The sequence below is a fragment of the Salvia splendens genome, chromosome 20 (genome assembly GCF_004379255.2).
Source record: "Salvia splendens isolate huo1 chromosome 20, SspV2, whole genome shotgun sequence".
Classification (NCBI taxonomy): domain Eukaryota; kingdom Viridiplantae; phylum Streptophyta; class Magnoliopsida; order Lamiales; family Lamiaceae; genus Salvia; species Salvia splendens.
Window position 1 is genome coordinate 22,185,777 of NC_056051.1, and position 22,297 is coordinate 22,208,073.

The following is a 22,297-nucleotide window of genomic DNA, read 5'->3' on the forward strand; positions in this document are numbered from 1 at the left end:
TTTTTACTTAAGGTAAGAAAAATTAGGAATATTTATTTGGTCTACCAATACCGATGAGAGACTCAACAGCGGCCGAGTGGGGCCCCACCGTCTACTGCCCGCGAATCGGACGGCGGAGATCACGTCGTGGACGGCGTGTCAGTTGGTATAAATTTAAATAAGAGGAATTGCATTTCATATCGCAACAAACTTTTTCCAATTATTTATATTCCCTAATTTGCCATTAACAACATACGCACGCGCTCGTATCTAAACTTATTATTTCACATTTCATTATTATAGAATTACTCTCTCTCTCTAAAAAGGCCAGGGCGATTCTCGTATTGCGTAGTAGTTGAAACTTTCTCCTTTCGCTTTTGCTTGCCAGACCACAGAGAAAGAATCGGGAGGTTGTGAAAGGCAGGCAGAGAAGCGCCAACGCGGGATCATTGTCTTCATCGTCGTAAGGTTTGTTTCCTGATGATGCGTGTTTCGCTTTCTATTTGATTTCATTTTTGTTAATGTTTTGATCCTTTCCGGAATCGTGATTGGATTACGGATGGCCGTGTTTGTGATTTTTGTGTGGATTTTATCATCGCTCACTTTGAATATGCAGATTGTTTGGTTTACAAGAGATAGCGTCGTAATCGCTGCTTGAAACCTGTATTTTTTTTCTGTGAAATATCGCTTTACCAATCAATAATTGGAATTGTAGAAGTAATCACATAAGATGATAATCCTTGAAATAGGAAACAGAACTTTGACTATGTTAACGAGTCTATTCTTACTCTTCATTTTCCGGCGCGCATAAACTAATTCAGCTAAACGTCGTTTTATGGCAATCATACGCATATTAGTTTGTTTTGTGACTGTTAAACAGATAGGAAAATAAGCTAATGAATTTTGGTATTGGTTTATTGATACCTTTCATTTTAGTACTATGATGAATGATTGCTGCTTGCCAAAATTGCTTCCACACACATGTATTCATGCTTGATGCTCTAGTCTCACGCATCTGGTTCAAATATTTATTGCAGATGGTTTTCTGCAGCATATCTTCATGTAGTCTATCTATATTGAATCATATAATGTACTACTTCAGTAGATGAACTTTGGATAATTGGATTATTTTTGTAACTATTTTTCGCTTTGCTTGAATGTTCTTACTATTGATAAGCCAATTCAGAGTGCTTCTGTTTCTTGAGAATTTCCCTCTCAATAATGCTTATCTTGTTTGTGATCAATGAGGTAGGGCATATGTGGTTGTTTTTATCCAACTCATGTTTCTATGGTGCCATTTCTTGTCTACTAGATTAGGAGTCTTAGTAATGGTTTGAGGCTGAGAGAAAATGTTGTTTTCTTACAGAAATAAAAGTATTCATGGATCAATCTTCTGGTAAAAGAGGAGCAGGAGGGAGTCTGATTCCCAGAAAGAATTACAGTACAACAGCTTTCAAAGAAGCAGTTACTCAAGGGGATGACAATGGTCAATTTTGCAACCGAATTGGATGCAGTGGAAGAGTTAAGTTTGGTCAGAATGCTAGAGTCGGAATCTCAGATTCAAGCAAATATTCTAAGTCTTCTTTTCGCTCTTCAAGTGGAACTGAAGTTACTGGGAAGACCAGAAGCAATTCCACCATGACCAATGCGAAAAGGTCATGCCTCGATTCAAAGAGAAAAGTATCTTCTCAAGTGACATCTGATCCATTGGAGACTAGTTTATCTACTGAGTGCAAAGCTCAAAGGATTGTGACTACAAAAAGTAATCTACGTGGATATAAGTCAGTATCAATGACTAAATCTAAAGAGGTTAATATGACTGAAGCTGGTAGTTCTAGTGCGTCAACTAGTGTTGGTCATCAAAAAACGTTTCGTTGCAAATCTGGATCAAACAACCAAAGTACTTCACCATCTTCCCCTGTTCTGTCAGCTTCTAGGAGCTCTGCACGAGGACCATTTAATAGGATCAATGGGAACAGGTATGGTTTACAGAATCTGAGATGCAATTCTATATCGGATGCTATGCCACCTAGTTGTTCACAAGCAGAATCAGCATCTGCAAGGAAGAACTTAATTAAAAAGAGAAGTTTGGAAGGAGAAACCAGTTCATCTTGTAGGGGGAGAAAGAATGCGGCTTCAGCAAGCGTAGACAGGCATACCTCCACGACAATGAGTGGCATTTCCATCTCTGATTTAGCATATAGTACTTCTGCTTCTGTAGAGGATAGCAGTGTCTCTAGTTCTTCTCGGAACCGGAGATCAACAAATCTAAATGCTAGAATGAGGCTTTCCAGTCGACTAGATGGAATAAATGGTTTGTCTGTTAGGGAACCCCCTGTGAGTTTCTCTAGAATTGATTGTGAGACACCTTTTGATGTTGGTGATGGGAGTACCTTACAGCAGTTTTCAGTAAGTGGCTCAAGAGCTCACCGCGATAATTCATCTTCAAGAACGTCTTTTGCCTCTGATGAATCTGGATTAGCACAGTTAATGAATCATGATGTGTTACGCCAGTTTAACATGGATGGAATTGCTGAGGTATTTGCTTTCCATGCAGGCATGCACTAAGCTAGTTCGCTATTTTGATCCTGTATGGGACTAAATTGAGCCAGGTGCTTATGTGCAGGTATTAATGGCTCTTGAGAGAATCGAACAAGATGAAGACTTTACACATGAGGTATTGTTATCTTTATATCCCTACAACACAAAACAAATTATTATGCTTGGTAATTAACGTTCGTTATCTACAGCAAATACTTGCACTGGAGACCAGATTGTTCCTCAGTGGCCTCAACCTCTACGACCAACACAGAGACATGAGACTGGATATTGATAACATGTCATATGAGGTCGGCCTTCCCTTCTTTTTTATGATGTCTTATTTTGATGGATGACAACCTTGTGCTACGTGTCTCTTTTGCTGCACTCGTTCTGGTACATATAAATCAATGTTCTTCTTTAACAGGAATTGTTAGCTCTAGAAGAAAGGATGGGTACAGTGAGCACTGCTCTCTCAGAAGAGGCTTTGTCAAAGTGCCTGACGAGAAGCGTATATGAGGCAACCACATCAAAAGTAGATTCCACAGACTCGGGCGATGAGGGTGATGACATCAAATGCAGTATTTGCCAGGTTATTATTCCTTTTGATAAGATTAACTGCAACTGCATTATTTCTTATCATATCATGGATGATTTGGTTCAATCCTGTGGTTCAAGAGAATGATGAAGTTATGCATCTTTGGTAGGATGAGTATGTCACCGGAGATGAGATTGGGAGCTTGGTCGAATGCCAGCATGGTTTTCACGCAACATGCATAAACCAGTGGCTGCAGGTGAAGAACTGGTGCCCCATCTGCAAGGCTTCGGCTGCGCCATCACAATCATCTTCGTCGTTGTGAAAGAGTCCCGTTTATACAGACAAAAGAACCGAAGGTGGATTCGCACCAGTGTTCATTGTAGTTGAATTTTTCTCCCACATATCAGGTACATTTCTTGATTTTTTTTTCTCTTAACGTGGTGTTTTGTTTTCCTTCATGTACATAATCTTCAGATTGGTGAAAGTATTCAAGCTCTCCAGTGTAAACTGTGAGAACTGAAAGTGAACAGATACTGGGATTTCTGAATTCCTCTCTTATCGATTTATCGTTTTTTTGGCACCGAAAAAACCCAATAAATTTACCGCATATACGAAATATTATTGGATCAAATTAGTATATTATCTAGCAACCAACAATAAATATGTAAATGACTTTTACTTTTACAAAATGATTATTGGCAAAATTCTTGAAATGGGCTTGTTTGGGAATCCATGACCCAAGTTATCCAACACAAGCTATGTATTTGCTGTGGGTGGCTAATAATACAGTCCAATTCCACTAATTTATAATCCCTCCCTTAAATGTAGATCGCATTTTTCATTTTAGGATACCCCTAAAACTAGATCAATTTTATTTAAGGATTTTTTTTCTGTGAGTCTCATTTTTCACTAGTAATATCTCAATCACTTTTTTCTTTCTACCTATCTTACTTTAACAATTGTATAATAAAACTCGTGTCGTTTTTTTTAGGGACAGGTGGAATATTATTCATTCATCCCTGTATAAAAAAACACACAAACAATCTGCATTCACAATCCTAGTATAATACATGCACATACTCTCTCAAAATTTGAACAGTTTAAAATAGGAGTACACTATATTCCTGACTCTAAAATTTTAAAAACGCTAGAAATTATAAATAAAATTCACCATATACGTTAATGGAAGAAGACGAGCAAAATCCTAGTTTTTTAGAAATTTTTTACGAAATATCCTAGTTTTGTAGAATTTTTTTGCGAAATGGGGCATGGGTTTGTGACATTGTATTAAGGTGTACTCCTCCGTCCTAAGGAAGATGACACATTTTATTTATGCAGTTTTATTTTTTTATGTTAAAAGGAGAAAATGAAGTAGAAATAAAAAGATTTTTATTTTTAATAATAAATTATCTTGAATAAGATAAATTAAAAAAAACAGTCAACTGCTTATAGGAAAAACGGGTGTGTTTCGACTTTTGAAGACATTATACATTTGCTAAATAAATGCACATTTAAAAATAAAAAAAGGCCCATTTCGGGGGCATGAATTCCCAAACGAGCCCATTCAAGGGGGTATGAATTCCCAAACGAGCCCATTTCAAGAATTTTGCCCGTGATTATTAGATCCAAGTTTTATGTTAAATTAATTTATGCATATACTACATAATCCTAATTACATATAAATATATCAATATTGCAGAAATTCCAAGTCGGCAAAAATCTATTTTTTCGACCGACTTTTCTGATTGCCTAAATTAGAAATTCAAACATTAAAGGAGAAGAAAAATACCGCAAGCGCATACCACATGTACCATCTTTCGTCCACTATAAATACAGAAATTCGAAAGCGGCTGTAGAAGCAAACCCTCACATTTTCAGTTGAATTTTTTTCTCCTCAATTTCACACATTTTTTTATTGAAATCGGAAAAAAAGAGAGGCAGGAGAAGAGATGTCAGGATTAACGTGTAACGCTTGCAACAAAGAATTCGAAGACGATGTCGAACAAAAGCTCCATTACAAATCCGAGTGGCACCGCTACAATCTCAAGCGCAAGGTTTTCTATTCATTCTAGGATTTTATTTTGCTTTTTGAATTGTTTTTCTTTATTATGAATTATGATACGATGTTATTGCTTTTTTGGTGCTTCTGGAAACGGAATTGCTGTCATTTATTGAGCTTGTTTTGGTCATTTTTATTGAATCTATCCCTATGGAATTGTAGGAATAGGAGTTAATTGTAGTATGCTAGTGTGTTTCGAGGAATAATTATTTCGTATGGGTGGAATTCGTATTGAGAGTAGCTATGAAACTCTGTTAGGTTTGTGTGTAATTAAAAAGGTATGGCTAATGAGTTTGTGACAATATCATGAAATTGTTTTCCTCATTCTTGAAATCCTCATTTGGTATGAGAGTTTTCATTTTATTTGGAAGCTAATTATGCTCATTTACTATATTGTTGAACTTGAGAAACACTTCATGTTGTATTTTGCCATGCTGAAGCTTCCCTGATTGAAATGGTGGTGTTCTGAATTTACTTAGGCTCCTTCGTTCTGCCTGATTTGATCGTGCCATGATGCCTGATGTATGTATATGTAATTTGCCTTGGTGCTTTTTATTGTTGTGAAGGTTGCTGGTGTACCAGGAGTGACTGAAACACTCTTCCAAGCTAGACAATCTGCTCTCGCTGATGAGAAAAAGAAGCTGAACGAGACTCCAATGCTTTACAGTTGTGGCCTTTGTGGAAAGGGATATAGAAGTTTGAAAGCCCATGAACAACACCTGAAGTCTAAAAGTCATTTGATAAGGGCTTCTGAAGCAACAGGCGGCAAAGATGAAGGTAGTACAATCATCAAACCTCTTACACGCCGTACTCCAAAGGAACCTCTGCAACCTCTGCATCATGTGATGGAGGACGATGAAGAGAGCGAGGAGAGTGACTGGGAAGAGGTGGATCCTGATGAAGATTTACTTAATGAAGCCAGTGACTTATTGAAACATTTACAAGTTGATGAGAATGCTTCTAATGATGATATGGATGAAGATGAGGACGAGTTTGAAGATTTGGACCCATCTTGTTGCTTTATGTGTGATTTGGAGCATGGTACAATTGAGAGCTGTATGGTACACATGCACAAGAAGCATGGGTTCTTCATTCCAGATATTGAGTATCTGAAGGATCCTAAAGGTCTTCTTACATATCTGGGGCTCAGGGTAATGATTGTATATTTAGGGTCATTTACTATTTTTCTATGTTCGGGCTTCTGGTTGACTTATATTTACATCCTCAGGTCAAACGAGATTTCATGTGTTTGTACTGCAATGAAAGGTGCCACCCTTTCAGTAGTTTGGAGGCTGTTCGGAAGCATATGGAGGCAAAAAATCACTGCAAAGTGCATTACGGTGATGGAAGTGAAGACGAGGAAGCAGAGCTTGAAGATTTTTATGATTACAGCACCAGGTATATGTTTCCGCCTAGTAGTTTTTGCGTCTTATTACTAGTTGTAATTCATTCTGATGACTTTCTAACTTCTTGTTTCTGGTCTTAAGTTATGAGGGCATGGATGGAAACCAACTGGTCGCCGTTGGTGACATGGAGAATGCTGTTGCACTTGGTAGTGGTGGCGCTGAGCTTGTCATCACAAGGCACAATAATGGGGCAACGACTAAGAAAATGCTTGGATCTAGGGACTATTTGAGATACTACCGTCAGAAACATCGGCCCACAGCCTTGCACAGTGAGATCACTGCTGCATTAGCATCTAGGTATGCCCATTGTGCCCTTTCTACTCCATATCAAAATCATGGCATCACTCACCAGCCACCACCACCCTGCTATTGGTTTTGGTGGGTGAGGTATGGGTGTAGAGATATTGAGATGTCAAGGAAAAGAGTGCAGACCTCTTGTCAATATGGAAAACTTGATGCTATGAATATGCTTGCAGGTACAAGAGCATGGGCCTAGCAACTGTGCAGTCACGAGAGCATGTAGTCCGGCTGAAAGTATTGAAGGCGATGAACTCGTCTGGTGTTGAGGCCATGCGCTCTAAAATGGGTATGAAGAGTAATGTCATTCGCAACCTCCCCAAGAACTGCACCTATTAGTCCTACAACTATGCTTGCAGTCGTTACAGCACTGTTTCATACGGCAAGATTTACCCCATGCTCGCCTTTATGAAAGGAACTGGATAAAAATGTTTACAGACAATCTAGAAATTCTTTGTTTGCAGTATTTTTTTTTGCTGTATTGGATACTAAAATTTTGTACGTTTTCGTTTGTGAGGTTATAACTCATACGCACGATTATTCTCTTTTTCTGTTTGGACTGAATCTCAATTCATGTCAATGACTTGGTGTAATAGAGTTTCTTATTCCTCCTTAGCAAATTAGGACACGAGCAAGATGAATCAACAAATATACCTCATAAAGCAACAAGGCGTTCAGATGATGAAATGAAATGATACCACTTATAAACATTGTTCCAATTGACAGAGAGATTCTAGCAGTAGTGGAATTCAGACATACAGTCATCTAAGAAGCTATGGAAGTCTGGTAAGAAATATTAACAAGGGGTAGAATTAAACAATTATTAGAAAACGGAGCACGTTAAAGTTCTACAACGAGAAACTCCTCCTGCAATCCAAGTATAAGAAACAAGTGACCTAAGAGGAACATCAATCTGATATGTTGATCATGCCAACCTGAGAGTTTTACATCATCAACTCTGCCAATGCGACTTTGGCATCTACTATTTGCCTACAGCCCGACTGAGATCTGTAAGCTTTTTGACTTTTCCGTTCCACACCTATGATGAACTCTATTCTGTTGCAAAATTACTACAAGGGATTACCAAGAGTGTATGATATATAAATGGAGTTAACATGAATTACAGAACAAGGGTAGTTGTACGTCACTGCAAATGAAATCTGATGTAATAACTTCAAGAAGTTGAAAAAATGATATGTATCTAAAGATATTCAGGTTCATTAAAAGTTAAATTGCAAGAGAATGATGTAGGAGTATTCCTGGTGAATGCTTACCCTAGTTGTGAAAGAAGCGGGAACGACGTCTTCGAGAGCTGTGAGGAAAAAAATCCAGTGAATGTGCAGAAAAGAAAAAAAAACTTGCACGCGATAGAAATATACTCAAGTGGTCAGTTATACAACTTGAACTGGTTCATTGTCCCCAATGATCACGAATTAGACGTTAGTTGCTAAGGGCTTAAACATTATTTTTAGACATGTCTCATATCCAGGTAAATACAAGGACACTTGATAGTAAAATATTTTTCTAGTGTCAACCAATCGTTCTATCAATGACAAACTAATAGATACGAAATACCACATTTGATCTATCAAGAAACACATGGCACGTTATGCTCACCTATGTTCTGCAACTCTTCGTCTGGATAATGCCCTTGCATTCACATATTCGTCATCAGTCTCGTCAGCTCTGTAATCTGCATATTCCGCAGATGACACAGAACCCACATCAGAGTTTGAAGTATCAAAACTCAGACGGAGGTTTCCTCTTCTAGCATCACTGACTCTTGATCTTCTTCGGTTTCTAGATGCCCTAAACTTATCAAAAACATGATACAGAATACAAGATGTCCACCAGTTTCCATCATTTCTAGGGAAGTCATCATAATCATCAGAGTTATCATCTCCATACTCGATAACATAATCACCAAGAACCACTCCACGCGGAACTTCCGAATGGATAGTACTTAACACATCTATGATCTCAGCAGACTGCTGAAAATTGTCCCAATCAAGCTGCCGTGCAGGATCTATTTTTGAAGGGCAGCCATGAGGATGTTCCACCTGTGCATGCTTTTGGAGCTCAGAATAAGTACCCGAAAATCGACATTTTTGCTCTTCACAGCAACGTTTCTTCTCATCCAAATACTTACGAGCCTTATTGACGACTACCCATCCAGTAACTTCTCCTCTGCACAAAGGACAAGCTGGTTTGCTGTCGGATTCTGAACCCGCACACAGTATATTTTCAGCAGTACTTGGAGACTTGCCTTCCGGTGACACCCCGTTTGCTTGTTTGAAGCGGTACAGACAATTGGAATGCAAATGATCCGTATCGCATACGAAGGAACGACATCCTTTTTCATATGATGCGCATTGGAGAAGAACAGCATTGTGAGGGAAGTCCAAGCATATGGAACACATCACATCATCCCAGTTGGTATACAACTGAATCTCCTCCATCATAAGTGTATTTTGTCCTGAACTCTTGCCTTCCACCATGAGTTCTGGAGACCGAAAAATTAAGTTCCCGTAAGCATGATGCTTCAAGTCCAAAACTCTTCCTAAGAAGGTTAAAACACAGCTATAGATTTCTGGGTTGAAAATCAGCAGATGTAGGCAAAAAAATTTAGACTCTAGTGATTGCACATAGTCGTAATAAAACAAAACCAGACCCGAGAGTACATCAGCCTCCACCAAGCACTCACAAAACACAATCATTTACAAACGCTCGAAAAATTATCATTGTTTACTCAAATTTCCCCAAAATCTATAGTATTACAACTGTTTCAAGCTTTGCATTTCCACGATCAAGATAAGAAAATCCCCCTTCATCTTGATATCAGAAAGGATTGTATTCTATAAAAATCTCATCAATCAAAATAGTATATATATACACAGCACTTCACAATTTCTGTTTTTCCATTGAACAAGGGCAACCAGATTATCAGCTGCTCACTTCACTATGCCATAGAAACATGAATTCACCTCAAAATCATTCCTTAGCTTCTTCACACAAAAAAGTGAATCATATTACAGATTAAAAGGAGCTCGCTTCTCAGTGATGCATCTCAAGAAAATGAATTAGGGGGAAATAAGCAAAATACACCAGAATCATGTCACTCACAAAGTAGTTCAAAGCAGCACCAAACCAATCGGCGAACAATTTCAGCAATTTCACAACGAAACGATAAGCAACCGCGCAAGAATCAAATCATCCAATTCACTTTTACCCAAGAGTCAACCATCTCACTAAACACACGACAAAAAAAAAGAATTCATAAACATCGCGTGCTTGTACATGCGCAATTAAGTAGTAGAGCGAGAGAGGGAGGAGAGAGAGGAGGAAAACCTGGTCAATTAAAAGCTACTGAAAATACAATGTCTGGAAATGGAAAAGTAAACTTGAGATGATGGAATGCTGTTGAATTTTGATGCCTGGGTTAAGGGTATTTCTGTCATTTCAAAAGCATAGCGTAATTATATAAAGGTTAGTAGTAATCTGTAGAGATTCAAAATGCATTAACTGTTAGAAAAATTAAATAATGGTAATACTCGATCTGGCGCCGGCGGCAAGGTTGTGAGGAACCGCCGGAAGCAGCGGATCACCGCCACTCCCTACGATCGTACTCCGCCCAGTCTGCTGCCGAAAAGCCATAGCTGGTTTTCCGGTATAGTTGTTCCCTCCGCCCGCGCCATCGCTTCTGGCGGGGGGAAAATCCTTTCCGCCATCTTCTCCGAGTCCAGCTCTTCCTCTTCCGAAGATGAGGATTGCGCTTCAGGTGCTCCTTCATCTACGTTCATTTTTCACGTCATTGTTGTTTTTATGTTCCTATTGGCGCCGTTGTTTCGTATAGTTGTGCATTTATGTATGTTTTATTGCTCAATGTGCGTAACTTAATGTATATATGCTTTCGTTGCGCATAACGTCTCTCAGATAATCCTGGCTGGATCGAAGTTGAATTGCTCATGCCGTAGATGTAGGATTGGCAGAAGCGGCAATTGGTGTAGAATGTCGAGTAAAAATTGCATGATATTGTACTCCTTGTCATAATTTGAACTTACCTTGTTTGATTTGATCGAAATAGTAGTTTCTTAGACTAAAGGAGATGACATCCACACGTAGAATTGCAAAAGCGAAATAAGCAATATTGAGATGTTAGGTAGGAGATTAGTGCTGGAAATGGTGGAACTTATGTTAAGAAGAAGATCAAATTATAAATCTACTTCAGTTATGAGACTCCTCTTTGATTTCTTCTTTTTCTATTTATTCCTTTTATTTTCTCTTATATTTCTCTTAGAAAGAATAGACTTGGTAACATTAGGCTACAATGAAGAAGCTACAGAAAGAAACCATAATATAATAAACATGTTAAATGAATGTGTCGTCTAGCGAATTATGCTTCTCTAGGATAGTCATAATTATAGAAGAAAGACAGTTATTGTTCAAAATGATTTTGAATGATCGGTACAGGAGGTTTTAATAATCCATCGTTAAATTATCACATATGCCTACTTCAAGGGAGAGACAGGTGAAATTATCACATATTCCTACTTCAAGGGAGAGCCAGCCCAAGCACCCAACATCGATAATGAAGATAACCTTCTGATCTTCATGCCCAATTAGAAAAACCTGTCAACTCAACTAACCAGAGCTTTACCGAGTCATCCTAAATAACCAAACACTAGGAGTCCGGAAACTAAAGCCCTGTCCATCCATTTATTATAACCCTAAACATATTACTTAAAGAAAATATAAGGCATCAATTCAGTCGATATGCATGATCATGTCTTTAATCATTAAATTTTACTATTCATCATTAGTTCATGCATATTCAATTCATGAACATTGTTTTACCTGCCTTCATTTTGACTGACATGTATGCATCTCATTTTCGTTCCATTCCATCACAATACTACTCTCTTTTGCTCATTATTTTAGTGACGTAAAATTTCTTTTCTTTTGTTTGCTATTCAGTATTCACCTACTTCATTTTTCTTTTTATGTGGACAGAAGATGATATAGTCAATGATAATTTTCCTAAGCTCCCATGTAATCAAGAAATTATATTAATCGAGGTAATTTATTGTTTATTTTTATGCACATTTATCAGACCTTACTGATGTCGAGTCAGCCTAGTGTTAATAATTGACATGTTTCCTCTTAGAAAAAGTTGTTTATGAACTTCTATTTTTCTTTTGTGGATCAGCTATGCCTTAGGACGCACTAGTTCTTGTTAGAGGATGAGAGTCTTTTCTTTGTTATTAATTGATCAGTTTATTCTCATAAAAGTAGAAGGATCTAGGTCCCGGACAAATCCTTTACCAAGAAAAAGAAAAGTATAGGAGTGATTTTAAAGAGTTCATGTACACTTTTGCATCTGATCAGTAATCCATGTTTTGAGTCTGAATTGATTATTACCCTAATGACAGGAAATTGTTGTCTACTAGTATGAAATGAGGTGAAAGTTGTGAAGCACTTGTACATGTAATGTAACACTTACTGCACTGTGCATGTATGGTGGGAAGGGAACATGGCAACATTCACCTATTTTGCCTTATTGCTTTTTTAGAAAACAAGAATATCTCAGTAATTGATTCTAATGGATGCGTTGTTGGAATTCAAATGTTCTGACGGTTTGTTCATGTTATATTAGAAAATTGGGACTTCTTCAGAGACGATGCAACACGGACAAGAGCCTCAATCGAAATTGTGGATGAGTGAAACCAAGAAGATGATTAACAGCTTATAATGAGGCAAACCTTTTCAAGGTATCATTATCATCTGAAATTGTGGTTGCTCAATTTTGCTCCAAACAGAAAAAAAGAGAACGTAAAATTGCCTGATATTCGCCAGTTGACTGTTTTCAGTAAATTTAATAAGATACAATGTGAAATTTTCAGTTTAGGGAAAGCTCCAGTCATATACTAATGTGCATCACTCCTCAGAACTTTAATTTTTGCTATTATCATGTTTTTGTGCTAATGCGTTTACATGTAAAATGGTCTCAATTCTGTTATACAGTCTGCATTTGACAAATAGATACAAGAATCTTGAATGCAGTTTATGGACCTTCTGACTGTTGCTACTGTTTGCAGTTTGCGTTCATGGGAAAAATGTTACCTGTGGATGGATTACTTGTACACTGATAATGTTGATCTTTCTCTCACATCTGTTGCCATCTTATAAAAACTTTATTTTCAATTTTATTAGTGGAGAGCGTGATATGTTGATAGAGGTTCTTAATTCACGGGTTATAGACTCGTCAATCGAAGCAGGGGGAAAAAGTTCTACTGTTGGCTCTCCAGGTAACAAGCTCAATCACGATATTGCTTTCTCAAAAAGTATAAAAACTCTTCCTATGTGGTTTTGGCATTCATTGATACAACTCTTATATTTATGGAAAATAAAATGCAGATCTTTTGGATAAAGCTGTTCAGCAAGCTAAGAAATGGTTCCAAGAGAAGAAGGCAGGGCTGGGTTCAGTGACAGAATTGGCACAGGGGTCCTCCAACCTTAATTCAACAATGATTAAACATGTTGGTGATTCTTCTCCTTCCTCTTATTGTTTCTTTGTTGTTGATAAGATTAATGGAGAATAATTGTGTTTGACCATTTTGCATCAATGGTTTTGTTTTTTCTTTTTTTATTTGGTCAGTAATAGTTGCCTGTTGTGTACTCAGATGAGATTATTTTTCTTTGCTTCCTCTTTGAGTTTTACAATCTTTCAAGTTTCAAGATTACTATGCATCTTGTCATTCTTTTGTTTTTTTGCAAGCCGAATTTTTTGTTGTGTTTTGCTCTCATTGATGTTGACCATCATTCTGTTGTTGTCCGTCTGGTATGTGTAGAACCGGAGGCTTTTTGCCTTTGGATCATGGAATATTCAGGAAGAACTACAGAGAGTGCGCTCAAGGGCAGAAGAAGATACGGTCTGCAGTCCATCAACTAAACCTGATCCATCGCACTTTGCAGCTGCACAAATCAAAATAGGATCTGCTGAAGCATTTGCAGTGGGAGAGGGATTGACTGAGCCACAGTCTTTAAGGATACATAATCAAGATGACTTTGTAGATGCAGGAATCAGCTGTCTAGCAGGTTGGTTGTTCCATAACGTAAATATCAGGTAGCCATGAACTTAACTTAATGCATCGTACACAAGAGAAATTATTAGTGGGTAATATTTTTAGGTAGTGGAGTAGGCCTATACGTGTATATATATATGAACAACATACTGAATTATATGATTTTTTGGCTCTTTTAGATCTAAAGTCAAGGCACTGCAGTAAGGCTAGTGTAGCACTCTCATCCAATCCACGTTAACAAGGTACTTGGGATATTTTCTCGTTTTCCTAAGGAGGTTGTAGTAAGTTGTTGGTACATCTTTTGAGCTTGCGGAACAATACACCTTGCCATGGGGCATTTTGATGGCACTCTGAAACATCTGCATTTACGTTAATTGGCTCCCAAGGTTCGAGAATGTTCTGCGTCTAAGCTCATTCCCTTGCCGAGTGCACATGATTTGTTATCATCTCAAGTCAGGTAAATTGATGTATTAGTCTTCCATTCCTCTCATTCTTGTACCCAAACCAAGTTAGCACATATGTGATTTCTGCTCCAAACAAACCTTGATTCCATTTTGCAGTTTGTCAAGAGGCGTAACTCAGCACAACGATCAAATGGAAAACCACATGCCATCTACTCCAAATGTGAATATCAACCTTATCGAAGGTAATTGTCAGCTTTTGAGCGAATCTCACGTGGAAGTCCCGAGCATGAGTAAAGCCAGCACTTCGACGAGTGGTTGTCAGACTAGTTCATTTGGTAGGAAGGCATGCAAGTAAATACTATAGAAGAGGTAAGTATACGACGTCGGGAGGCGGAGAAGGATTGTGTTGTTGAGAGTATTTGGCCGAATAGAAGGATTGTATATGCTATGTAGGATGATTTTGTTGAAAGTTTGTTCCTGTCATTAGCGAGATGATATGTCAACACTTAAAACAGTTAGTTTCTCTTCTATTCAGCTAAGTACTCTGTTCATCACTTTTTACCTTACTCCTTTATTTTTATTTTTATTATTATTAATAATTACATCATCATATTTCATATTAGCATATTTCTTCATTCATTTTTCTATTTTAATTCATCCATGAGAATTTGTCACATCTTTTCTATTTTAATTCTCATCTTTTATTTTCGTTCTTTCTTCTATTTTGTCCATGAAAAATTCATCCATGATAATTAGTGCCATTTTTTCTATTTTATTTCTCACCTCTTATTCTCTTTCTTTTTATTTTATTTTATTAAATATACATTAAAACTCGTATTATTTATAAATAAGACTTTTATTTTATCATCTTTTAACTAATCCATTTCGATTTGAAGGAAATGGAATACCTACATTATATCTACCTATCTTTCTGGCTCGATATAATTAAATTCCTCTATATAAGTGATCGAAAAAAAAATAAATTGCTTCATTGTTTTAATTCATAAAAATTTGATTTACTTATCGTATCAATCTTCATATTTCAAATTTGACGATAGAATAATTATGTAGGTTTTTATATTGTTTCCAAAACTCGAAGAGTTATGAAGGTAACCACGCAATTAAAGACTAAAAAATTGCCACTCGTCAAATTCATTTTCCCTTAAATAATCTAATTGCCACTTAAGAAAATTACCCTAACCTGATTATGATAATTCATTTTCTGGTTATTTGGAATAACTAAATCCCCTGATTTCATTCAAGTGATATTTATATTTTTCACACTAATTCATTACCTAAAAAAATGGAACAGTATTTATACAAACTGAATTAACACTTTTTCAACTCCGTTTTGTCTTTTTTTCCCCACGAAAATAAACCCCTTTCTCCCACCGCCGGAGGGTTTTAGCACTTTTCCGATTTTCTCTCTCTACTGACAACAATGGATCCCCTTCCATCCGCCACCATTGCTCGCCAAACGTGGGAATTGGAGAACAACATTGTCGCAACCAGCGCCGCCAACTCCTCCTCCGATTCCTCCGACGCCATTTTCTTCTACGACGAGGCGGCGCAGGCCAAGTGCCAGCAGGAGAAGCCCTGGGCGAATGACCCGAACTACTTCAAGCGCGTCAAGGTATCCGCCCTCGCGCTCCTCAAGATGGTGGTGCACGCTCGCTCCGGCGGCACCATCGAGGTCATGGGACTCATGCAGGGGAAAACCGACGGCGACACTATAATCGTAATGGACGCTTTTGCCCTTCCCGTTGAGGGGACCGAAACTAGGGTTAATGCGCAGGCCGATGCCTATGAGTACATGGTTGATTATTCGCAAACCAACCAACGGGTAATTTCAAACTTTTCTCTCACTATGTTTGAATCTATTCTGTGTTTGTGATTGGGAGATAATGCAAAATATAGGTTTATAGTTATTTTGTTATATCTGAGAAGTTGGAGAGAATGGTATAGATATGTTCAAGAGTACAATTTGCAGTAATTTTATTAATAATAGGCACGATTTTTATGCCATTGTTGCAGAAGTTCCTTTTATAGTCTGTTTCTGTTTTCCTGACTACCTGAAAGTTTAATTATTCAATCACTCCGAGTGGCAGGAGTATTTTCCTGAACCATGTATCTGATTTTGTATTTTGAGGATTTTGGATATGATCATAACAGAAATTAGGTTTGTTAGTGTGGAATATGTAGACATTTGCTGTTTTCTCTAGGGGGAGAATTATTTCGAAAAAGCTAAGCATACATAGCACATTTACGAATATTTAGACATTTAAATTTATTGCTCAAACTAATTATCGTCAGTGCTTTGATTCTATGGTATTACGTAATCAACTTTGAATTTATGGATGAAGGCGGGTCGATTAGAGAATGTAGTTGGGTGGTACCACTCCCATCCAGGTTATGGCTGCTGGCTTTCTGGTATAGATGTTTCCACACAAATGCTAAACCAGCAATACCAGGAGCCGTTCCTAGCAGTTGTTGTTGATCCAACAAGGACAGTTTCTGCTGGAAAAGTGGAGATTGGTGCTTTTAGAACATACCCCGAAGGTTACAAACCTGCAGATGAGCAAGTCTCTGAGTATCAGACCATCCCTTTGAACAAAATCGAAGACTTTGGTGTGCACTGTAAGCAGGTGATCACCCCATGATATTTATACGTGTGTATGTTTTAATATGACTATTTTTATATGCATAGTATGTATAATTTTTTGAATTTTGTTAATTTTCTGAATTGTACAGTATTATTCGTTAGACATCACGTATTTCAAGTCATCGCTTGATTCTCATCTATTGGATCTGTTGTGGAACAAGTATTGGGTGAACACCCTTTCTTCTTCACCTTGGCTTGGTAATGCAGACTTTGTTGCTGGTCAGATATCAGATTTAGGTAATTACTGCTGCCATGCTAATGTTATTATTTCTTGGCTCCATTATGTTAATGGCATAAAGAAGCTGAGTTTTTAGCCAGCATGCGGTTCAGATAGTAGATGTTATTCTTTGGTGTTATAGTACTAAGGTAAGATTGTGATTTATGCAGCTGAGAAAATTGAGCAAGCTGAAACTCAAATTGCTCATTCAGGCTTTGGGTCTTTGGTAATAGCACCTCAAAGGAAGAAAGAGGTCGGTCACTAATTCCCACCCAACATTTGACCTTTTCTCCTAGAATTACTTGGCCTGAGTTTGAGACTTTGAGTTTGTGTTTTCTTGCCCTATTAGCTATGCATATGCACCGGAAGTTATTATCTTTCACAAACTCCATGAAGTTATCGATTTTCATTTGTTTGTCATTCGGTGTCTTTGAAGTTCTCAAACACAAGAATCGGAGATCCATTTTACTTTTCCTTTTGTAACACATCAACAGTTTCCCAGTATCTGAATATTTAGTTTTGAAAAAGGCATAATCCCAGTATCTGAATATATGTTTTAAGTATTTTTCTTTTCACTTGTTAAAACACACTTCCAATCCTAGTTTTCATATGATACACTTTCACTCTTTCAGCAAACGTGTTACTTTGTGTATTTCATAACTAAGAATTGCTAACTGGTATGGCAGTATGAGTTATTATATAGCTGTCAACTAAAAAGAAGATGCATCCATTCATCAAGGGCGCCAAGTTTTTACCATTATCATGTGATATCTTAATGTAATGATTTTGAGTCATTTTTCCATTTCCTTTCTGATCCATTTGCCATGGAGCTCTTTAGCACTTCCAAAATTGCAGCTCTTGCTTGATCATTAACACTGATCCAATTCTGTAATCTTTCCAAGATTAATTTCTTCAGATGTCAGAAGATACATGTATTTACTTTTAAATTGTGTTTGCGCATTTACTTGATCATATATAGGAAGCACAAAGAGAAAAATGTTTTACTGCAACCAAACTCCTTTTCATTTACTTCCATTTATTGCTGATTGTGGATTTGCTATTTTTCAGCAAGAATCTCAACTTAACAAGATTACTCGTGATAGTGCAAAGATAACTGTGGAGCAGGTTCACGGTTTAATGTCACAGGTAAATTGCAATCTTCTCTATTATCATAATTCAATTGCAAAGAAGCTTGGCGTTGAATTGATCAGTACTTTATTTATTTCCCTTTGTTAGGTCATCAAGGATATTCTATTCAACTCTGTTGGGCAACCCAGTCAATCTCAAACTGACCCAAACGGTCCTGAAGCAATGACTGAAACCTGAGCCAATGCATCGGTAAAACCCCTCTAGTTTATAAGTTGATGGCCCTTCCTCTCACTGTCTGGTATAGCAAACCTCTGAGTTCAACACAATTGGAGCTCAAGAAGGTGGCTTCAGAAACTTTTGAATTTGTTGGTGCTGCTGGGGAGTCAAAGTAAAATTAGAAAATGTTGAACATCTATGTTTTTTTCTCGAATTGGTAGTAGACTTGTCTATTCTCGTCTGTAAATGGCTCTATCAACATTGTTCTTGGCTGTTCACATCTGCTCGTTTGAAATTCTCTTGTCTCTTAACATCATATACTTAATTTTGTTTTTCTTGAGGCCATGAACTTGCTGAGACTTTTGAGTATTTTCCAGTCAATAACCCCAGACTAGTAGACAAGTTTTTGTGTTTCTATATTCTTGCTCAAATTAAATGAGACATTTGAGATGGGATGTAAAATAATAAGCATACACGAGTCAGCATTATTGATGAGGATATATATGACTTAGGTAGAAATGTTGATGGCTTGAGAATTAGAGTTGGGTCATGTCAATCCAGTGAATAAAGGACTAATGTATAGTGGAATGCATGTTGAGTGGCTGTGGCATTTCATTTGATCTAATAATGATCCATTTATTCGTACTAGCTACAAAAGAATATGATCCGTCGCATATATTCCTCATGCAACCTAATTCAATTTTATCATAATCTGACAATACCTACTACTTTTATATAGAAGGGGAAGTTGTCTTAAAACCCACAATACACTTTGGGCAAATTGTGGTATTTCTTGGGGTCTTAAAAATCACAAACTTTTGAAAGTGGATTTTTTCCAACTTGCAGCCCATATAGAAATATTTTTATAGACTATTACTACTTGCCAGGAGTGAAATGGATATGGCTTAGTTTATTTTATACGTGAAATTATGCCGTTTTGACGCCCTAATTCTTGAATTCAACGTTGAATAAGAGAGGCCTAATAGGATAAAATATGTCTTGCAAATCCAGGTTTGAAGAGTGACCTGACCTTTGAATATTGACGTCAATCTAAAAGTTTATGAGTTTTAACTTTTAAGTTTATTTTCAAAGTTCGTTAAAAATATCAGAGTTAGCCAGATAAAGGATACTAATACAATATTTCACTTTTAAAGCTTGTTATTATTTTAATTTGGGTATGGTGGAATATTGAGATGATTGACATAAAAGTTAAGTAAGATTAGAAGAACACGATTCCCTTAGACAGCATCCAATAAGTTCGGTTGTTATGAGCCGATGCTTTTTGCTCAGGATTCTCTATATCTTCCATTTAACTTCTTATATAACTATTTTAGCCCTTCACAAAAAGCAAAATAATTAAAGCCTACTCTTCTGGTTTTCTGCAATTATTATATGTACCTTTACATCGTCTAAGAATCAAACACGTCTTGTAAGAAAAAATAACAATAATAATAATAATAATGTGTCCCTTGAATATTGGTACTTTTATAATTCCATTTTATAAAGCTTGAGTTTTAGGTACTTTGGAAGAAGACTCCCACTAATCAAAAACCAATTAAATAAAATACATTCATTTAGAATACATTAATACACTTGAACAAAATCATCAATGATCTTGGATGAACTTTATTAATATTGTATTCAGGCAAAAAAAATCAAATAAGTATTTCAATTTCTTATTGGATGAAGATCATATTTGGTACATATAAGTTCCATTTTATCAAAAGGTTACTAATGTGTCCTTTTCCTTTCTACTTAAAGGTTAGGAATAATTGGACCTTCTTTCTTTAATTTATTCTTTCAAAGCTCAATATTGGTTTAAAGAAAATTACTATAGCACAGTTCAATTCAATTTAGAATCTATAAGGAATTGCAGTCAAACTATTCATATTCCAATTGGAATGGAGCTGATTTAATTGCTTAATTATCTTTATTGATTACTTTAAAAAATCCTAATATTCAGTGATTTCATGTAACCCTCGAGTATGGGTGTGTTTGAAATAGTACTATTAAATATGATTTCATTTAGGGGTTAAAGATAAAATTATGAGCTATACAATTGGCATAATTGTAAAATTTACCTGATCACAGGAAACTTAAATTTGGTACTTTGTCTTCTACTATTAATAACTAATTTCCATATGAGTAAACTGTGATGATTAAGACTCAAATGTTAGAGGATTGGAAACGAAAAGGGTTTATATATTTATTTATTTATTCCAACGAAGAAGTAAAAAGGCAATAAACTTCACATGATTTAGATATGCATATATGAAGAAGGTAAGGTGCATGTGAAAGTTGATGAAAAAAGTGAATTAGGATGCAAAAAGCTCAAGCCCATGCCTCCTCACATGAAAAAGATTATGTCCTCAAACACAACAATAATAATATACATAAATAAAATTTGAATTTTTTTATTATATATTTACTGGTAAATTATAATCCATCAAATAGTGGGGTGGGTGGCAGGGAAGAGTCGAGAAAAGCATGATTTTCTCAAAGAAAAATTGTAGAGATCATAATTAATAGGTACCATTAATTAAGAAGCAAAAAAAGCCACTTAGTACTTACTACTATTTTATATGCAAAAATAAACAATACAGCAACCCTATTCTCTTTTCTTTTCTTTTCTCTATACATATGAAATTTATGTTTATTAGAGGTTTTTTTTCTCAAGAAAAAGTCTTTAAAAGTAACCTCCACATATTTATGTTTATTAGAGGATTTTTTTTCTTCTTTGCTTGCCAACCATGTCTCTCTCTCTCTCTCACGCACACACATACACAAAAATACTTGCCAAATTTTTCAAGAAATACTTATCCAAATACGTCTTGCTTTCTAAAATTATCAGTGCTGACCTTATCCTCGCGTGGAATCTTTTAAGCAGTGATGACGATAATAATAAATAGACATATATGAATAGGGATCAAATCAAATAAATAAATATCATATCAATTAATTGAAAATAAATTTAGTTCACGGATATTGATTAATTAGGAGGATAATGAGGACGGATTTTCTCGTGGGAATTTTTATATTATTGTTATAACCAGGCCCGTCCCTTGGCCCGTGCGGCCTGTGCGACCGCACAGGGCCCCCAATTTTCAGGGGCCTCTGAAATATTTCAGTCCATATATATGTATTCCTATTTTTTCAGCCCAACAAAGCTATTTCTCTTGTATAGCAACGCCCAGGCCTTTTTCTAGCACCGTGACTCTAATTCTGATCGGTTTCTTTTCCCGATCGTAGACCTGGGAGCCGCCTGTTCGTGTTCGGTGTTCCTCATCGACAAACGCCGCAACAGGGACCAGCTCACCAGAGCCATCGTTGATCGCTTCTGCAACGCCTGCCATCGTCGGCCATTGCGATTGGGAGCAGCGCAAACGCATCAATTTGTCTTTTTTTCTATAGTATATTTCTTTAAAATGCATTGTCTTTTTTTCTTTAATTATCATATAGCTTTAAAATGCATTGTCTTTTTTCTATAGTGGTAGGCCTCATTTTAGATTTTTGCACAGGGCCTCTGATTTTGTCGGGACGGCCCTGGTTATAACGATTGCTAATTTACATACACAATAATGTTTTTCATGCTTGATAATACCTTTATATATTACAATTAATAATTTTTTAATATCATGTACGGTACCTAAGATCAACTATGCATGTATAAGCTCGAGATTAAAGAATTTGTTGACGACTCAAATTTGGCAAATATTTTCAGATGAACCCTACTTTTAATGTTGATGATGACACGTTAATTAATACCATGAAATTGATTCCCCTTTTCGTCAAGAAAAAGAAAATAGAAGG

At 36.6% G+C, this 22,297-nt stretch overlaps 5 protein-coding genes across 14 annotated transcripts; 4 read left to right on the forward strand and 1 right to left on the reverse strand.

Moving 5' to 3' along the window:
- Positions 1–240: 240 nt before the first annotated feature.
- On the forward strand, positions 241–3,686 carry LOC121780933 (serine-rich adhesin for platelets-like). The gene is made up of 6 exons (XM_042178588.1): positions 241–447; positions 1,346–2,517; positions 2,606–2,656; positions 2,730–2,828; positions 2,945–3,109; positions 3,225–3,686. Exons 2-6 carry the CDS (start codon positions 1,360–1,362, stop codon positions 3,375–3,377), a joined length of 1,626 nt encoding a protein of 541 aa, XP_042034522.1. The 5' UTR covers positions 241–447; positions 1,346–1,359; the 3' UTR covers positions 3,378–3,686.
- A 1,097-nt stretch (positions 3,687–4,783) lies between these two features.
- Positions 4,784–7,397, forward strand: LOC121780934 (cytoplasmic 60S subunit biogenesis factor REI1 homolog 2-like). Its single transcript, XM_042178589.1, has 5 exons — positions 4,784–5,109; positions 5,681–6,265; positions 6,343–6,512; positions 6,602–6,817; positions 6,997–7,397. The coding sequence occupies exons 1-5, from the start codon at positions 5,005–5,007 to the stop codon at positions 7,154–7,156; spliced, it is 1,236 nt and encodes a 411-aa protein (XP_042034523.1). The 5' UTR covers positions 4,784–5,004; the 3' UTR covers positions 7,157–7,397.
- Positions 7,398–7,496: 99 nt separating this feature from the next.
- LOC121780935 lies at positions 7,497–10,201 on the reverse strand. 6 transcript variants are annotated; one of them, XM_042178594.1, is made up of 5 exons: positions 10,166–10,201; positions 9,941–10,065; positions 8,435–9,320; positions 8,092–8,129; positions 7,497–7,873 (listed from the first exon to the last, which is right to left on the reverse strand). In XM_042178594.1, the coding sequence occupies exons 3-4, from the start codon at positions 9,313–9,315 to the stop codon at positions 8,093–8,095; spliced, it is 918 nt and encodes a 305-aa protein (XP_042034528.1). In that variant the 5' UTR covers positions 9,316–9,320; positions 9,941–10,065; positions 10,166–10,201; the 3' UTR covers positions 7,497–7,873; position 8,092. The 6 variants fall into 6 exon arrangements, with proteins under 6 accessions (XP_042034528.1, XP_042034529.1, XP_042034530.1 ...); XM_042178595.1 differs by having other exon boundaries at positions 8,435–9,377; XM_042178596.1 differs by lacking the exon at positions 9,941–10,065.
- Positions 10,202–10,351: 150 nt separating this feature from the next.
- On the forward strand, positions 10,352–14,902 carry LOC121780544 (protein KAKU4-like). Of its 5 annotated transcripts, none has more exons than XM_042178133.1 (9): positions 10,352–10,595; positions 11,828–11,892; positions 12,471–12,585; positions 13,028–13,122; positions 13,232–13,353; positions 13,666–13,940; positions 14,079–14,141; positions 14,286–14,356; positions 14,460–14,902. In XM_042178133.1, the coding sequence occupies exons 3-7, from the start codon at positions 12,566–12,568 to the stop codon at positions 14,101–14,103; spliced, it is 537 nt and encodes a 178-aa protein (XP_042034067.1). In that variant the 5' UTR covers positions 10,352–10,595; positions 11,828–11,892; positions 12,471–12,565; the 3' UTR covers positions 14,104–14,141; positions 14,286–14,356; positions 14,460–14,902. The 5 variants fall into 5 exon arrangements, with proteins under 5 accessions (XP_042034067.1, XP_042034065.1, XP_042034066.1 ...); XM_042178131.1 differs by having other exon boundaries at positions 13,666–13,912; XM_042178132.1 differs by having other exon boundaries at positions 14,079–14,356.
- A 744-nt stretch (positions 14,903–15,646) lies between these two features.
- LOC121782327 (COP9 signalosome complex subunit 5a-like) lies at positions 15,647–18,832 on the forward strand. Its single transcript, XM_042180128.1, has 6 exons — positions 15,647–16,146; positions 16,667–16,948; positions 17,055–17,202; positions 17,353–17,435; positions 18,251–18,328; positions 18,419–18,832. Exons 1-6 carry the CDS (start codon positions 15,745–15,747, stop codon positions 18,506–18,508), a joined length of 1,083 nt encoding a protein of 360 aa, XP_042036062.1. The 5' UTR covers positions 15,647–15,744; the 3' UTR covers positions 18,509–18,832.
- The last annotated feature ends 3,465 nt before the right edge of the window (positions 18,833–22,297 follow it).

What these genes read in the sequence shown, in the direction of transcription:
- LOC121780934 (XM_042178589.1), top strand. Translation starts at nt 5,005, where the DNA reads ATGTCAGGATTAACGTGTAACGCTTGCAACAAAGAATTCGAAGACGAT. An exon ending in GCTACAATCTCAAGCGCAAG is followed by an intron (nt 5,110 to 5,680) that starts GTTTTCTATTCA and finishes ATTGTTGTGAAG; the next exon opens with GTTGCTGGTGTACCAGGAGT. An exon ending in TTTTATGATTACAGCACCAG is followed by an intron (nt 6,513 to 6,601) that starts GTATATGTTTCC and finishes TCTGGTCTTAAG; the next exon opens with TTATGAGGGCATGGATGGAA.
- LOC121780544 (XM_042178129.1), top strand. Translation starts at nt 12,566, where the DNA reads ATGAGGCAAACCTTTTCAAG. An exon ending in TTCTACTGTTGGCTCTCCAG is followed by an intron (nt 13,123 to 13,231) that starts GTAACAAGCTCA and finishes AATAAAATGCAG; the next exon opens with ATCTTTTGGATAAAGCTGTT. An exon ending in ATTCAACAATGATTAAACAT is followed by an intron (nt 13,354 to 13,665) that starts GTTGGTGATTCT and finishes TGGTATGTGTAG; the next exon opens with AACCGGAGGCTTTTTGCCTT.
- LOC121780933 (XM_042178588.1), top strand. Translation starts at nt 1,360, where the DNA reads ATGGATCAATCTTCTGGTAAAAGAGGAGCAGGAGGGAGTCTGATTCCC. An exon ending in ATGAAGACTTTACACATGAG is followed by an intron (nt 2,657 to 2,729) that starts GTATTGTTATCT and finishes CGTTATCTACAG; the next exon opens with CAAATACTTGCACTGGAGAC. An exon ending in TTGATAACATGTCATATGAG is followed by an intron (nt 2,829 to 2,944) that starts GTCGGCCTTCCC and finishes CTTCTTTAACAG; the next exon opens with GAATTGTTAGCTCTAGAAGA.
- LOC121782327 (XM_042180128.1), top strand. Translation starts at nt 15,745, where the DNA reads ATGGATCCCCTTCCATCCGCCACCATTGCTCGCCAAACGTGGGAATTG. An exon ending in TTGGTGTGCACTGTAAGCAG is followed by an intron (nt 16,949 to 17,054) that starts GTGATCACCCCA and finishes TGAATTGTACAG; the next exon opens with TATTATTCGTTAGACATCAC. An exon ending in CACCTCAAAGGAAGAAAGAG is followed by an intron (nt 17,436 to 18,250) that starts GTCGGTCACTAA and finishes GCTATTTTTCAG; the next exon opens with CAAGAATCTCAACTTAACAA.
- LOC121780935 (XM_042178592.1), bottom strand. Translation starts at nt 9,534, where the DNA reads ATGATTGTGTTTTGTGAGTGCTTGGTGGAGGCTGATGTACTCTCGGGT. An exon ending in CGAAGAGTTGCAGAACATAG is followed by an intron (nt 8,130 to 8,434) that starts GTGAGCATAACG and finishes TTTTCCTCACAG; the next exon opens with CTCTCGAAGACGTCGTTCCC.